Below are 17,082 nucleotides of genomic sequence, written 5' to 3' on the forward strand. Positions count from 1 at the left end.
CCTGAATTTCCATGGGGAAATTTCATCAGCCTCCCCTTTGATGCCAGAGCATCTGAGCACATGTGCAACACTTCTCTCTATATATAAATATATATATATGCAATAAATATATATATGTACACACACATACCTGTGTATATATGTATGTATATGCGCATATGTGTATATACATATGTATACATGCACATGTGTATATGTATATACATACATACATATATATATATATATATATTTTTTTTTTCTTTTTTAACTGCCGTATGAGTGTTTGTATCCTATGCCAGCTATGGGCTCCAAGACCGAGAGACCATCCTGCCTTATTCTTCTCACACCCTCTGTCTCTATGCCTGGTACAAGTTTGGTGCCTGGAAGATGCCAAGAGATGCAGGAAGGCCCAGAGACCAGGCCTTCGCAGAGAGAGAAAAAGTGAAGGTTGCCACCTAATCTCTCTGTGCCGTGGATTCCTCACTTTATTTTTTAAAGAAGATTTTATTTATTTATTTGTCAGACAGAGAGAGAGCACAAGTAAGGGGAGCAGGAGAGGGAGAGAAGAATCAGACTCCCCGCTGGGCAGGGAGCCAGATATGGGGCTCTGATCCCAGGACCCTGGGATCATGACCTGAGCCAAAAGCAGATGTTTAACCGACTGATCTACCCAGGCATGCCAGATTCCTTTCTTTAAAAATGGGAATGATATTAGTTGGTATTGCATGGAATCATATGAAAATTCAACAAATCCCCAGATGTTAAGTGCTTGGACGATGACTGGTGCATGTGATCACTCTGTAAATATTAGCCACTGTTATTACCGAAATGGAAATAGTAATAGAGTTACCCAAAGGATTTATTTATTTAATCAGAGAGAGAGAGAGACTGAGCAGCAGGCAGTGGGAAAAGCAGGCTCCTTGCTGAGCAAGGAGCCGAGTGCAGGACTCGATCCCAGGACTTTGGGATCTTGACCTGAGCCTAAGGCTTAACCAGCTGAGCCACCGAGGCACCCCTACCCTAAGGATTTAAATAATGAAAATGGTTTTGATAAACTGTAAAGCGTACAAGAAGTTCTTTAACATCATCACCCTTAAAAATAGCAATAGAACTGTAGTGGCTGATCTATCATGACTTCCGGAATTAATTCACAAGCTTCAGACCACATTGCCACTGCTTTTTTGAGCAAGTGAAATGGTGAATGTGACACTGGCTTTTGTAAATGGTACAATGATAGGCAAAATCACAATGGTTTAATAAGAGGTCTATCACCTGACCCCAAACATAGTCTTGCCTGTAAGAGCGGGCTGTTCTGAGACTTATCTGCCTCCAGACACTTAATCTGGTGTTTTCACTCCCTCAGGCCTGGCTTCCAGGACCCAAGACAGAGGCCAGCAACAGAGAGGCAGAGCTTGGTCTTCTGTTTTGCTTCTGAGAGGTTGGCAGGGTCTCTTCCTTGTCTCTGTCAATGCACAAAGGGAAACCACTGTCCATTCCTGCCAATCCTGTAAAGTTCAAAAAATTGGTCATCAGGTTGAGAAAAGTAGCAGAGCTTTGTAGCAGAGCTTTCCAAGTCTTTGGAACTCATTTTATCTGTACAGGTGAAGAAACTGAAGCCAAGAGAGGAGAAGGGAACTGTCCAAAGTCACAAAGTAAGGTGTGGCCAGGACTAGGACCTAGGCCTCTGGACCCTTAGCTCCCTGGTCTTTCACTGGGCACTGCCTTCCAATCAATGCTCTCCCTACTGGGAGCCTTGTGTCCTTAAATAGAAGGTGCTGGAGGCCCAGTGCTTATGACACTAGCAGAAGCAGTGCTCTTGTTCAGAGTCAGTGTTAAAGGTGTACACACACACACACACACAAACTCTCACTGCCACATACACATATCTCACTCAATATTCATAATCCTATGAAGTGGAAACTCTTATTTTCTTTTTAAAAAATATTTTATTTGTTGGGGCTCCTGGGTGGCTCAATGCGTTGAGGCCTCTGCCTTCAGCTCGGGTCGTGATCCCACGGTCCTGGGATCGAGCCCCGCATCAGGCTCTCTGCTCAGCAGGGAACCTGCTTCCCTTCCTCTCTCTCTGCCTGCCTTTGTGCCTACTTGTGATCTCTGTCTTTCAAATAAATAAATAAATAAATAAAATCTTAAAAAAAATTTTTTTTTACTTGTTTATTTGACAGAGAGAGAGCACAAGCAGGGGGGAGTGGCAGGCAGAGAGCAAGGGAGAAGCAGTTTCCCCACGGAGCAGGGAGCCAGATACAGGACTTGATCCCAGGACCCCAGGATCATGACCTGAGCCGAAGGCAGATGCCTAACTGACTGAGCCACCCAGATGCCCAGGAAAACTATTATTTTTCATCCCATTTTACAGGTGGTGATACCAGGAGGCAAAGGAGTCAAGTAATACTTCTGACCCCAAAACTCAGGATCCTCCTATCATGCTCTGCAGCTTTTCTTCTGGAGCCCAGGACATTGCTGGATGCCAGCCGTTGTGCAGGGCACAAAGCAAATTGCTTCCCAGGACTGGGATGAAGTTTTGTGCCTATATACCCTGCGTTAACCAGCACAGTGCAGGGCACAGAGTAGGTGCTGAGTGATCATCCTGTATTTTTTTTAAAATTGAGGTATAATTGACATATATTTATGTATACATTATATATTACATACATTTCACATACAACAAAATAATTTGAGTTTGCATATATTATAAAATGATCATCACAGTAAGTCTATTTAACAAATGTCCCCTTATATGGTCATAAAATATTTTTTCTTGTGATGAGAACTGTTAAGATCTACTCTTTTTAGCAACTTTCAGATATGCAATACAATATTATTAGCTATAGTCACCATTATTTATTTTACTGATGAGGGAGCAGGAGGCTGGCTGAGGACAAAGCAAAAGCTGGCGCCGTGCACCCCCTCTTCACCCGCTCCCCTCCATATGTGTAGCATTCCTCAGGCACCCCTGATCGCCATAAAACGATAAATAGTTAACTTGCAGGGATCGCAATCCTGCAGAACAGGAATCTCCCTTGCTCTACAAGATGTCCTAGAGACCTAAACAGGGAGGTTACCTTATCAATAGCACAAATTTCCAGAGGCAAATAACTCTTGGTTCCTGAAGCCCTAATGTCCCCCTCCCACCATAAACTGGAGGAGACTGGAGTAGAAAGGAATGTAAGTGATAGCCGGATCATAATACCCCACCAAGAATCCCCCAATTATCTTGATGGTAGTGCCTGACCTAAAGACGACATTGATCAAGCCATAAGGGCAAGGACTCCCCCCGGCACCTTGTAGGCCCTCCCTAACATGTGAGAACTCTGTTGAAATCTCCCATCCCTTCACCACCTCCCCCGCAACCGTGGGGTATATAACATGCCTACCCTCACAACCCGGGGCAGCAGCTCTTCCTGCCCACGGGTCCTGTCCCCGTGCTTTAATAAACCACCATTTTGCACCAACGACGTCTTAAGAATTCTTTCTTTAGTCGTCGGCTCCGAACCTCCTCACCCCACTGAACCTGACTTAGGTTCTGGGACTTCATCATTACGACTGGAAGTTTGTACCTTTCGACACCCTTCACCCACTTCACCCCCTCGCTCCCCACACACTTCTGGCAACCACCAATTTGTTCTCTTTATCTATGAGCTTGGTTTTAGTTTTTGTGTGTTTAGAATCTACATGTAAGTGAGGTCTTACTGATGAGGGAGCAGGAGGCTGGATGAGGACAAAGCAAAAGCTGGCGCCTTGCACCCCCTCTTCACCCGCTCCCCTCCATATGTGTAGCATTCCTCAGGCACCCCTGATCGCCATAAAATGATAAATAGTTAACTTGCAGAGATCACAGTCCTGCAAGGCAGGAGTCTCCCTTGGTTTGCAAATGTCCTTGAGATTTACAACAAAGAAGTTACCTTATCAATAGCCCAATTTCCAAAGACACAGAACTCAGTTCCTCAAGCCCTAATGTCACCCTCCCCTCCATAAAAAACCGAAGGAGGCGGAGGTAGAAGGAAAAGTAAATAAAGTTAAATTTCTTCTAAACCTAAATCTCACTCACGAGGACACTTGATAGCAGGAATGTAACATTCCACCAGGAGACTCCCAATTGTCTTTATGTTAATACCTCATTAGAGGGAAAGTGGCCTTGGCTTGATAGTAACCAGGCCTTCAATATCTTGATAGTATTCTTTGCCCCAATAGCCCTTCTGAACACCCCTTTGTCCTCACCTACCCAACTCCTGTGTATATAACCAGCCACTCCTCACAACCCGGGGCAGCAGCTCTTCCTGCCCACAGATCCTGTCCCCGTGCTTTAATAAACCACCATTTTGCACCAAAGATGTCTTAAGAATTCTTTCTTTAGTCGTCAGCTCCGAACCTCACCCTACCGAACCTGACTTAGGTTCTGGGACTTCATCAATACGGTATTTGTCTTTCTCTGACTTATCACACTTAGCATAATGCCTTCAAGGTCTATCCATGCTTTTGCAAATGGCAAGCTTTTATTCTTTTTTTAAATGGCTGACTAATATTCCACATATCCTTTATTCATCCATTGATGGACATTTAGGATGTTTCCATACCTTGGCTATTGTAAATAATACTCCAAAGAACATGGTGGGAATGGTAATGATGGTGCATATACCTTTTCAAGTTAGTGTTTTCACTTTATTTGGCAAAATACCCATAAACTGAAATTGCTGGATGGGAGGTTAGTTCTATTTTTAATTTTTCGAGGACGCTCCATACTCTTTTTCATAGTGGCTACATCAATTTACTTTCCTACCCACAGTGCACAAGGGTTCACTTTTCTCTATATCCTCAACATCAAGTCATTTCTTGTGTTTTCAATAAGAGCTATTCTAATAGGTGTCAGGTGATAGCTCATGGTGGTTTTGATTTGCATTTGAAAGTGCCACAGGTTTCCCACAGATTTGACCAAACTCTATACCCTCTATAACTTCCGTCCCTGTCCCCAGTCTCATGTGGTTCTATTCTGGCTCTTTACACATCCTCAAAGTCTCCTGAATATTCCTTTTATCTCTAGCTCTCCGGAACTTTAACTGACCCCAATTCACTCAGAATCGCAGTAGAGAGTCGGGGAGGAAGTGCTGAACATCCCCCCACCTCCGCCCCCTCACCCATCGCACACGTTGGCCAAAAGCTAAAGAATCTCAGGCTTTAGTTTTCCCATACCTACAACGCGGTGGAGAGCAAGGGGCTGACTTTACGTGTGGATCGAAAGCAGCTGGAATGCGAACACCTTGCCAAATTACCGCGTCCCATCACATCGGTTCTTACAGCGCCTGCGCAGAAGCCGCCGGCCGCCTTGCACTGTTGGAACCCACCTCGGCCCCAACGCTCCCTCGAAGATTCGGCGCTCGACAGGCATCTGTCCGCGGGTCTTCCGTTTTCGGTGCCGCGCAGGCGCGCCTGCCGAGCGTCGAGCGGTAGATGGAGATGGCGGAGGGTGCTGAGTGAGGGACCGCAAAGGCCCAGAGCCTGGGCCGGAGGACCCGACAGGCCTACGTGCCAGTGGGAGCGCGGCCGGGTACAGAGGGCCGGGCAGGGCCTGAGGGGCGAGAGCGCGGCTCCCCCGAGGAACAGAGACGGGCGGGCGGTGCGGGTGTTGGATGTGTGTGGTTGTGGTGGGTGTGACGTGCGTGGTGGGAGATGTGGCTTTTGGGCCGCGAGTTTCGCCTTTTTGTGCCTGCGACGATTGGGCTCTGTTTGGTTGTGTGGTTAGGCGGGGCGTGCATAGTTGTGTTTGGTTCTGCGGCTGAGGGTGGGTGGGCGGTTTGTCTCCCTAGTGCTTGTGTTTGGTTCCCTGGTTGTTTGAGGTTGAGACGTTCGGGTCCCAGTTTGTGTGGAGTTGTTTGCAGCGTTTGGTGTGGCGTCTGTGCGATGTGTGAAGTTGTCATGCCCGCTCTGTGGGGTCGAGTCTTATGTTGTGTGTGGTTATGCGACGTGCGCATAATGATATTGAATTATGTGGCGGGTGTTGTGTGCGGTCGAGTCGATGAGGAGTGAGATTGTGGGCTGTGTAGTGTATGCGGCATGAAGTCGGGTAGCATTCATGCTGGGTGTATAATTTCAGGATATGTAGATTTTATGTTTAATTTTTACGTGGTGTAAGAAGTGAGGGGCTTGCGTACGTTATGGTTGTGGGGTCTGGCCTCGTGGTTTCTAGTACATCTCTTTGTTTTGTGTTGTGTTTGGTTATGTGATTTTAGAGTTCGGTGACGCATTCATTCATTCTTGAGGCTTCATTGCCTTTCTTCGTAGTAGGTGCCAGGGAATGTGCTAGACCCTGGGGATAATGTAGTGGGGAAAACGCACATAGTTTCTTCCCTTACAGAGCTTAGAGTCTTATATACTTAGTTATTTTATGTATTTGTGGTTATAAATTGATGTAAGTGCCCTGAAGGAAGTGCAGGAGCTGTCCCAAGGTAGAATGCTTCAAGTAAGAGGCATTTCCTTGAGGAAGTAAGGTTGGGTTGAGATGTGAAGGGTGTGTGTGTGTGTGTGTGTGTGTGTGTGTGTGTGTGTGTGTTTGATCTGTGGTTGTTACGGTGAATGCATGGGAAGGAAGGGGGCTTTCAGAGTCAGGGCATCTGAGGAACCACTGGCTGGGGTGGGAACTGAAGCCACTATTTCAGTGACTGGAAAAGGGACTGAGATATGTGTGTATGTAGATTCTTAGAGGAAAAAAAGCCAAACAGGGTCCTGGTATTTCATTTGTTTATTTTCTGGGTCACAGCTGCCCTTCTGCTTTGAGGACCAGGCAGTCCCTCTTCACAGGCCTCTAATCAGTTCCATGCAAAGCTGAGGGTAATTTATTTCCTCTTACTCTCTCCTGTGGTTTGTGATCTCAGGATCTTGGGGAGAAATTTCTCTGCTTTTGTGGAATGGTTTTGTCTGGATTCTCCCTCTGACTGGGAGTTTTTCTGTGGTGACATTGGAAGTGACTTTGCCATGGCCCAGTAAAAGTAAAAATGTAACTTATTAAGCCCTGAATTGTTTAAGCACCAAATCCTTTTGTTTTTGAAGCAGTGGAAACATTAGGCTTGTTGTCCAACTGTCATTTATTGGCTCATAAAATCCAGTAAATCTATTATAGAGAAAGTACAAATATAAAACACAAAGTAGATTTTTCTTTTTACCACTGGGTTTCTAATGCTCCTCTTTAGACAAAGGTTGGGATTTTTGTTTGGTTTGGTTTTGGTTTTACTTTTGTTTTTTAAGGCGGATACTATTTCTTTTTCTATTTGCATTTTTGATATAGGTGTAAGAGCTCAGTATATATGTGGTTGAATAGATGACCAAGGTGAAGAGGGAAAATTTCTGTGTATTTGTAAGTACTTCAGACATTTCCTTAGTGACTAAAATGGCATACAAATTATGAACTTGGACCAGTTGGAGTGAATGTGAGAGAATTGCCTTGGTACTCTTTGCTTTTGAAGTTCAGTTTTCTTATCTTCAGAAATCAGTGCTCCGTACTTCATTGAGTTGCCACTGTACAGTGATGTTCTCAGATATTTAAAGGTTTTGTGTTTTGGTGTAAGGATTTGAGAAAATCCAGTTTTGTATTATCAAACTTGTAGTGAACAAACATTAAGTAATCTTGTTGAACTGTGAAAAGAACAAAGAAAATTCTCAATTGCTGCTAATTTGCTTGAATTGGCTTTTTTTTTTCTTCTCCCCTTCTTCTTTCCTGTTCCAGAGCTTCTCCTACTCCACAGAGGAAATCTTATCCAGGGCCATGATACCACTTCCCCATCATCTGTGTGCTGCTTGGTTAAGCTAATGCTGTGAGAGCCCTGGTCCCTTGGGGAGGAATCAAGCTGACTCCTGGCATGAGGCCCCTGCCTTGCAGGGGTTGAAAGGGACACTGCTATGGCTTCTTTGGATGACCCTGGGGAAGTGAGGGAGGGCTTCCTTTGCCCTTTGTGCCTGAAGAACCTGCAGTCTTTCTATCAGCTTCAGTCACATTATGAGGAAGAGCACTCTGGGGAAGACCGTGATGTCAAAGGGCAAATTAAAAGTAAGAGGCAAGAACTTTTTGCTTATCCTGTTCTGTTACTGGGAGAGTTAACTCATGGGATGGTTTCATTAACTTCCATGATGCCACCAGAACATAATAAACAATAGAAAATTGATAATAATAACAGTGAACATATATGAACATGTATTTTATGTTTACCATGTGCCAGGCATTGTTCAAAGCCTTCCTATGAATAAACTTCATTTAATTATAGCAATAACTGTTGGACTGTGAGACATATTTTACTCATGAGGGTATAGTCACAGAGAAATTAGATAAGTTGCCTGAAGTCACACAGTGAGGCAGGGTCTAACTTTGAACCTAGTAAATGTAATTCTTATGCTTTGCTGTCTCTTGCTACACTGAATTATCTAATTGCCAGCCTCTAAGAATTTGAAGAATCCTTTCCTTTGCTCTGAAAGTGGAGGCACATTGTACACCCATTTCCCTGTCACAAATTCAAGCCTTCTGCCATTCTTCCTTCTTCACTGTACGTTGTCCTCTGCAGCCCAGAAAAAGGAAGGTCATAGTTGAAAAGCAAGGAGAAATAATCCAAAAAGTTAAACTTGGTTTTTGAGCTTCCCAGGCCTCAGGTCATAGAGAGAAGCGGAATGATTTTTTTCAAAGCAATTTTAACATACATAGTGATCATTTCTGAAACTTCGGATTCTAACTCTTAAATATGATGCCACTTCTCTGGAACTCACTTTCACCTGCTTCTCCCAGCTGGCAGCATTTCTGAAGGCAATGAGGTTAAAAAGGTCTGGAAGTATATTCACAATTCTGTGTTGAGTGAGAGAGGAAGGGAGGATCATGTATTTCTAAGTGGAATTTGGCCTCCACACATGTGAGTCACATGCCCCTGTAATCAAATAGTTCCACTCCATGTCTCACTTTTCAGTTCAGAAAAAATTGTCGAAACCATTAATATTTATGACCTCTGTCCAGAAACATGACAAAGTCGAATATTTTCAAAATCCTGAGGTCTGTGGTAAATGAGGTGGCTTCTGTCTGGAGAGGCTGGAGGAGAGAGCCCAAACTATTAGAAGGCCTCCCTCCCAAAATGTTTTGCATTTTCTAGTTTTCAGAGTTTTTTCGTAAATATTATTTCTTTTGATTCTTAGAGAAACTCTGCAAGAAGGTGGTTGGTTTCATTCTGCAGAGAAAAAGTGAAGCTCAGAAATGTTGAGTGACTTATCCAAGGTCACATAGGAATTGGCAGAGCTAGCCCTTGACCCCAGGTCTTCTGTCACCTCTGAGTCTAGTGCTGCTCTTTCCACTTGGCATCACAGATGATACCAGACCCTGTGTTCCAATCACAGTTTGTGCTACAGCTAGAATGCAAACTGATGATCTAGGTTTCCTTGGACAGCTGAAGGACCTCTGTGATTTTTAGTTCTCGTCCAGCCTGAGTGTGAGCTGAACTGAGTCATATACTGTGATGTCACTAAAGACTTTGATGCTAGTGGGTACACAGGTTAGACAATGTCTTCCAACTTCCTGTGGTTCCCTGTTTATTAGAGGAAAAATGTTTAAGGTAACTTAGGGAGTAATAGCTGTGGGAATCCACTTAAAGAATAATAGAGTATAAATTTTATGAGTTGTGGAAAAAACTTGAAAGGATTTCTTGTGTTTTTCCCTCTGTTTTCCCCCCACTCTGCCTCAGAAGAACTAAGAAATTGAGTTAAACATTCCTTTAGTCTAATGATCATTTGTCTAGTCAGGAAGGAAGTCTTGCTTCAGAATCAGGAAAGTTTTAAAGATTGACATCAAAGATTTTTGAAAAGTCCTTTAAAAAGCAGGTCATGTCTTCATTTGTCTTTTGGTTTTTAGAAATTTTGTGACATTGCTGGTTTTGTCAAATGAAATGTTGAAGCCAAAAGAGCATACCTTGGTATCAGGTTTTGGAGGCAGTTTAAGAACGAAAGTATAGGGGCATCTGGGTGGCTTGGTGGGTTAAAGCCTCTGCCTTTGGCTCAGGTCATGATCCCAGGGTCCTGGGATCGAACCCCACATCAGGCTCTCTGCTCGGCAGGGAGCCTGCTTCCCCCTTTCTCTGCCTGCCTCTCTGCCTACTTGTGATCTCTCTCTCTGTCAAAAAAATAAATAAATAAAATCTAAAAAAAAAAAAAAAAAAAGAACGAAAGTATAGATTTGTCATTAGTAGAAAGTGGTCAGTGAGTTTGGGCCGCAGCCCTGGTTTAGCTTCAGTTTAGCACTTGCACGGTAAGTCTAAGAAAGGGTGGTTGAAAATTGGCTTTTGCTTTGTGTTTTTTTGTTGTTGTTATTTTTTTTTTCTGCTTTGTGGTTTTAAAAACATATGGGATTGTTCTTAATTGGCCCCTCTTGAAGTGCTACTCCTGGGAAGGTTGCCAGAGTGTTCTTCTGTCCTCATAAAGTGGTTAAATGGCATGGACTGCCTGTTTAACCCGACACAGTTTAGTCTTGTTTGCAGAAATGAATTAGTGAACGCCAACTCCAGTTTCTTGTTTGCTAATCCTTTGTTTACATCAGGAAGTTTTCTCTCCCATGTTGTTAAGAGAGTTACTTGAATGCATTTTAGATGGTGTCCTTTAATTCTGGTGGATGGTATTTTTTCCAGTGGGAGAAAGGCATCTCAGAGTAGCCGTTAGCAGTTTCCCCCTCTGCCTGCCAGCCCCTCCATACCTGCATTCCCCAGGTTTTTGAAAAGCTTTGGTAGTGTTCTTAATGTTATTCAGGTGACAGAGCACTTCAAAATTGTGGGAACTCCATGAAGTATTGATCTATTAAATCTAAAAGAATTGTATTTTGTATTAAATCTGATATTTTGGGGGCACCTTGGTGGCTTAGTTGGTTTAGTGTCTTTCTGTGGGTGAGGTCATGGTCCCAGGGTCCAGGGATTGAGCCCCACATTGAGCTCTCTGCTCAGTGAGGAGCCTGCTTCTCCTCCTTCTGCTCCTCCCCCTCCTTGTGCTCTCTCTGTCAAATAAATAAATAAAATCCTTAAAAAAGTAAGTAAAATAAACCTAATATTTTCTACTAGATTCTAGGTACAGAAAGGGATAATTACCCAAAATTTAAGAACCTTAATGAGAGCAACATAGAATAAAGAATTTTTTTTCCCCACAAGTTGACTGCTGTTCCTTTTTAACAAACAGCAGGTCCTTTCACCTCAGCACAGGTGGCAAAAGCTCTGTTCTGCAGAGGCATAGTTTTGAATTATGCTGGCTGGGAAGAGCTGGGGTTCTCATTTTAAACAGGTGAGGTTTCCACTTGTAGCCCTTTGGCCTTATAAGCTCTGTGATCTGGGGTGCAGCAAGTTTTCCCCCTATTTATGTCATGTCCTCATTTATAAGTAGGGATACTACCTGCCTCCGAGTGTGAGCACACATTTGCCAGTTTTTGAAAGCACTTTGTTTTGTGCCCAGCACATGCAAAGAATCAATTCAGGAAGCATTTATTGTCTCTTCTTATGAAGTCTGGTTCCCTTTGTGTTATGTTGAAGGTGTTATAACTGTTTCTTGAAACTTTTTGTCGGTATCCTCACATATGCATTCAGTAAAGAGGAGGGGAAGAACTCTGTGTACAGCTAACTATTATGGGGAACACTAGCCCAGGGATATTTGTTTGGTTGAATCCCATCCTGGAAGTAAACAAAAAGTGTTTACTTGTGAGTCCATAGGGTAAATAAATACTGTAGAATTTAATTTTTAAAAAACTTTAAGTAAGATATAGTTTACACATGAGTTTTTATGTGTACAATTCAGTGAGTTTTGAAAAATGTATATACCCATGTAACCACCTCCACAGTTAAGATCTAGGAAAAAAAACATTTCCATTGCCTTGGTCCCTTCATTGAATTTGATTTTATACTTTAATTGGGCTCTTAAATTTGGCAATGAGTAATAATTTAGCTGTATATTTGGCTACATAAATCAACTTACTGCTACTACTGACTTGTAAATGAATGCTCTGTGGTATTTGTAGTACTGTGGCCTCATTATTGCAATTTTATTTGGGATCCAGAATTTTTAAATAAAGTATAGTCATTTCATCAGCTCTTGTATTTTGAGATTTCCTCTGACTTTTTACTAGGTGTTTATGGATTCATTTATGGTTTTGTTTCATTTTTCAAGGTCTTGTCCAGAAGGCTAAGAAAGCCAAGAACAGGCTGCTGAAACGAGAAGGAGATGACCGAGCAGAATCAGGGACACAAGGATATGAGTCTTTCAGTTATGGAGGGGTTGACCCTTACATGTGGGAACCCCAGGAATTAGGTAAGAAGTTCTGTTCATTCATTCAACAAATGTTTGCACGTCTATATGTTCTCAGTGATCCATTTTTTTAAAGATTTATTTATTTGTCAGAGAGAGAGAGAGAGAGAGAGAGAGAGAGCACGAGCAGAGGGAGTGGTAAGCAGAGGGAGAGTAGACTCCCTGCGGAGCAGGAGCCTGATGGGGGACTTGGTCATGACCTGAGCTGAAGGCAGATGCTTAACCAACTGAGCCACCCAGGTGTCTTAGTTCTTGGTGATGTCTTAAGAGTTAGCTGAGAAAAAAAAAAGTGGGGTTGGGGGTGCCTGGATGGCTTAGTCAATTAAGTGTCCAACTCTTGGTTTTGGCTCAGGTCATGGTCTCACACAGGTCATGCGATTGAGCCCTGTGTCCAGGCTCTGCACTAAGTGGGAGTTTGCTTGAAGATCCTCTCCCTCTGCCCCTCCCCCCAATCACATGCTCACTCTGTTGCTCTAAAATAAATAAATCTTTTAAAAAAAGTCAGCTTAGGCATCAGTTACCAGAATGGTCTAAGTTTCTCATGGACCTTATGTCCCAGAAGGGGGCAAAAATGGATCAGAATGAGCTAAGCATCTGCTTTGTGTTAGGCAGTGCATTAACTGTTTTACATGGATACTCATTTAATCCTCATGGCACTGGATGGGGACCTGCCTTGAGTCAAACCGCTAAGAAACTACAGAACCGAGATGGGGATCTAGGTGTTGACGTCAGCCCAGGCAGAGACGCCATTGACTAGGCCGTCTCTTCTCACATGGGATATTATTTACCTAGGGAGGCATTCACTGATTTATTTGTGCAACAGAATTTTCTGAAACACATTATTATGATACCATCGCCTACTTTCAAAATAATCATAATGGGGCGCCTGGATGGCTCAGTCTGTTAAGCGTCTGCCTTTGGGTCAGGTCACGATTTCAGGGTCCTGGGATAGAGCCCCACATTGGGCTCTCTACTCAGCAGGGAGTCTGCTTCTCCCTCTCACTTTCCCTCTGTGCTTTCCCTTTCTCTTTCTCTCAAATAAATAAATAAAATCCTTTTTTTAAAAAATCATCTTTGTGGGGTAATGAAAATGTTCTAAGATTTACTTTGATGATGGTTGTACAACTCTGAATATGCTAAAAATCTTGAAATTTGTATGCTTTAAGTGGTGGATTGTATGTTTGTGAATAATATCTCAATAGAGGTATTACCAAAAATGCCACATGAATTTGAGCTAGCTAATTTTACATGTCCTTTAACTGTTGTATGATAACAAAACTTAATTTTCTTTTCTGTCCATGCAGTGGATAAATGTTTTTCTCCTAAGGCTTTATTATACTTTCATATTCATTATCTTTTGCATCTTTCACAAAAGCTTCATGAGGTGGAATGGGTCATGATGCTCGTTCCCATTTACAGATGAGGAAACAGGCACTAAGAAGAATTGATATTTATGCAGAGTCAGCTACCATATTCTTCTTATAGGTCCACAATGGAATAGGTCTTTTTGGATGAGAACAATCTTAGAACTGCACTATCTGATAAGATAGGCACCAACTAGGGCCCCTGGGTGGCTCAGTGGGTTAAGCCTCTGCTTTCGGGTCAGGTCATGATCCCAGGGTCCTGGGATTGAGCCCCGCACTGGGTTCTCTGCTCAGCAGGGAGCCTGCTCCCTGCCCCCTCTGCCTACTTGTGATCTCTGTCTATCAAATAAATAAATATAATCTTAAAAAATAAAAAAGATAGACACTAACTATATGTGGCTATTTAAATTTAAGTAAATTAAAATTAAATAAAATTAAAAGTAATTTCCTCAATCATACACTAGCCATATTTCAAGTGCTCAATCTATACCTGTAGCTAATGCCTACCATATTGGAGAGTAGAAACATTTTCATCATAACAGGAGAAAATGGCTTTAAAAATAACACTATAGGGGGTCACCTGGGTGGCTCAGTGGGTTAAGCCTTTGCCTTCGGCTTAGGGCATGATCTCAGGGTCCTGGGATCGAGCCCCACATCAGGCTCTCCACTCAGCAGGGAGCCTGCTTCCCTCTATCTATCTGCTTGCCTCTCTGCCTACTTGTGATCTCCCTCTCTCTGTCAAGTAAATAAATAAAATCTTAAAAAAAATAAAAATAAAAATAACACTATAGGGATGCCTGGGTGGCTCAGTTGGTAAGTGTCTGCCTTCAGCTCTTGTCATGATGCCAGGGTCCTGGAATTGAGCCCCTCATTGAGTCCCCTCTCTGACAAATAAATCTTAAAAAAACAAACAAACAAACAAAAAAACCACTGTATATGGGGTGCCTGGGTGGCTTCGTTGGTTAAACATCTGCCTTTGATTCAGGTCATGATTGGCTCAGGTCATGATCTCAGGGTCCTGGGATCGAGCCCTGCATTGGGCTCTCTGCTCAGCGGGGAGTCTGCTTCTTCCTCTCCCTTCCCTTCTGTACTCTCTTTCTCTCAAATAAATAAATAAATTTTTTAAAAAAAGAAAAAATAAAACATGGTATAATGTAACATTGTTAATTATACTTTAGTAAGAAAAATAGTAAAATTAAATAAAAAATTTAAGAAATTTTCAAATCAGGGCTCCTGGCTAGTTCAATCGAATGAGTATGTGACTTGTGATCTCAGGATTGTGAGTTCGAGCACTTTTTTGGGTGTAGAGTTACTTAAAATTAACAAAAAATTGACAAAAAATTTTCAAATGAGTATGTTGTACATCTGAAATTAATAAAACATGTGCTAGTTTACATATAGTAATGAGTTACATATGAAAGTCAATTTGAAACATGAAGGAGAAATTTCAGCCATGTGAATTCTTTTTTTTTTTTTTTTTTTTTAAGATTTTTTATTTATTCATTAGACACAGAGAGATCACAAGTAGGCAGAGAGAGAGAGAGAGAGAGGAGGAAGCAGGCTCCCCGCGGAGCAGAGAACCCGATGCGGGACTCGATCCCAGGACCCTGAGATCATGACCTGAGCCGAAGGCAGCGGCTTAACCCACTGAGCCACCCAGGCGCCCAGGCATGTGAATTCTTATTAGCTTTTTGAGAGCCTGCCTCATGATTGCCAGTGTTAAATTATCAGAGCAATTTTCTGATTAACTCACCAGTTTCAGTAACTGGAGGAAGTTACAGTTGTGGAAGGTTAAGTGAATGGCAAATTTTAAAAGTTAAGATCTGTGGTCATGCTGGGGTGCCTAGGTGGCTTAATTGGTTAATTAAGCACCTGCTTTTGGTGTTAATCCTGGCATCCTAGGATTGAGCCCCATGTTGGGCTCTCTGCTCAGGGGGAGTCTGCTTCTCTTTATGCCTGCCCCTCTGCCTGTTTGTGTACTCGAGATCCATCTCTCTCTGTCAAATAAATAAAATCTTAAAAAAAAAAAAATCTATGGTCACGCCTAAGAATTTGAAACTAAAATGTAGATGTTAGAGAGTATGGTTAGGGGAGAAAAGAGCAAGGATAATGCAGAGTGTAATATGTGAGAAGCTCCAGGGGGTGCACAACTTATAGGTGAACAGGCCATGCTTGGGAAGAGAAAGTGGTCTGGGTGCTGGGGTGGGGGCTGGTGTTTTGGAAGAGGGGATATTTCAGTGATGCTGAAACAACAAGCCTTTTGGTTCCATTTGTGTAAGAATTTTGTCCTGGATCTTTGCCGCTGTGCTCATCAAGGTATCAGTTTAACCAGCTCTTCCAGTGACATCCATTAACATTTACCTTTTGGGGGCTATTTTGAGAAGTTCTGTTTTTATTCTGATGCAAAACCATACCAACTTTGGAAAGCACAGAAAAGTATGAGAGATGTTTAAAAATTGCCCATAATGTTACTGTCCTTTTTACCAAAAATTCATGTGCCAGTATTCTAAGGACTTCATAAATTTTAACTTTTTAATCCTCGTAACAACCTTGTGGAGTAGGTACTACTGTTATCCCCATTTTGTAGATGAGTACTCCCAAGTGACACAAACATTAAAGAACTTGTTCAAGGTCACACAGTATATGGCAAAATTGAAATTTGAGCACAGGCAGGCTCCAGTCCAGGCTTTCCTCCTCCATTCTCTGAGGTCTCTGGTATTGAGCTTTGTGGCCTCCAAAGTAACCATGGTTAACATTTTAGCAAATTTGTTTCCATTTACTTGTCTTTGAATTTTTAGTAAGACTTTAAACTCCTTGAATTTCTACTTGGGTTTAAAATTCATTGAAGAGGCACCTGGGTGGCTCAGTTGGTTGGGCATCTGCCTTCGGCTCAGGTCATGATCTCAGGGTCCTCGGACTGAGCCCCATGTTGGGCTCCCTGCTTGGTGGGGAGCCTGCTTTTCCCTCTACTCCCTGCTTGTGCTCTCTCTCGCTATCTCTGTCTCTCCATCTCTCTCTCAAATAAATAAAACCTTAAAATAAATAAATAAACAGACAAATAAATAAATAAATAAATAAATAAAATTCAGCGCATATAGGGGCACCTGGGTGGCTCAGTTGGTTAAGTGTCCAACTCTTGTTTTCGGCTCAGATCATGATCTCAAGGTCCTGGGACTGAGCCCCATGTTGGGCTCTGTGCTCAGTGCAGAGTCTGCTTGGGATTCTGTCTCCCTCTCCCTCTGCTCCTTCCCAGTTCTTGCACTCTCTGTCTCTTTCTTAAATAAATAAATGAATAAATACAATATTAAAACTATACAAAGTCATCTTTAAAAAATAAAATACAGGGGGCCTGGGTGGCTCAGTGGGTTAAAGCCTCTGCCTTCAGCTCGGGTCATGGTCCCAGGGTCCTTGGATCAAGCCTCGTGTC

The 17,082-nt window shown here is 42.7% G+C and overlaps 1 protein-coding gene and 1 long non-coding RNA gene across 4 annotated transcripts in view; one reads left to right on the forward strand and one right to left on the reverse strand.

The window, feature by feature from the left end:
- Positions 1-1,234: 1,234 nt before the first annotated feature.
- LOC116599442 lies at positions 1,235-5,333 on the reverse strand. The gene is made up of 2 exons (XR_004289447.1): positions 5,188-5,333; positions 1,235-1,487 (listed from the first exon to the last, which is right to left on the reverse strand). It is a non-coding gene; the product is annotated as an uncharacterized LOC116599442 (long non-coding RNA).
- Positions 5,334-5,397: 64 nt separating this feature from the next.
- RBSN (rabenosyn, RAB effector) overlaps positions 5,398-17,082 on the forward strand; it is a 29,014-nt gene continuing 17,329 nt past the window's right edge. The window contains exons 1-3 of one of the 3 annotated variants that reach the window (XM_032356841.1): positions 5,398-5,542; positions 7,715-8,042; positions 12,154-12,294. In XM_032356841.1, the coding sequence (XP_032212732.1) occupies positions 7,985-8,042; positions 12,154-12,294 (199 nt within the window). In that variant the 5' untranslated portion in view covers positions 5,398-5,542; positions 7,715-7,984. Of the gene's footprint in view, positions 5,543-7,714; positions 8,043-9,500; positions 9,573-12,153; positions 12,295-17,082 lie in introns of those variants that run through there. The other 2 variants (XM_032356126.1, XM_032357703.1) reach the window with 2 other exon arrangements.

The sequence above is a fragment of the Mustela erminea genome, chromosome 1 (genome assembly GCF_009829155.1).
Source record: "Mustela erminea isolate mMusErm1 chromosome 1, mMusErm1.Pri, whole genome shotgun sequence".
NCBI classification, from domain to species: Eukaryota; Metazoa; Chordata; class Mammalia; order Carnivora; family Mustelidae; genus Mustela; species Mustela erminea.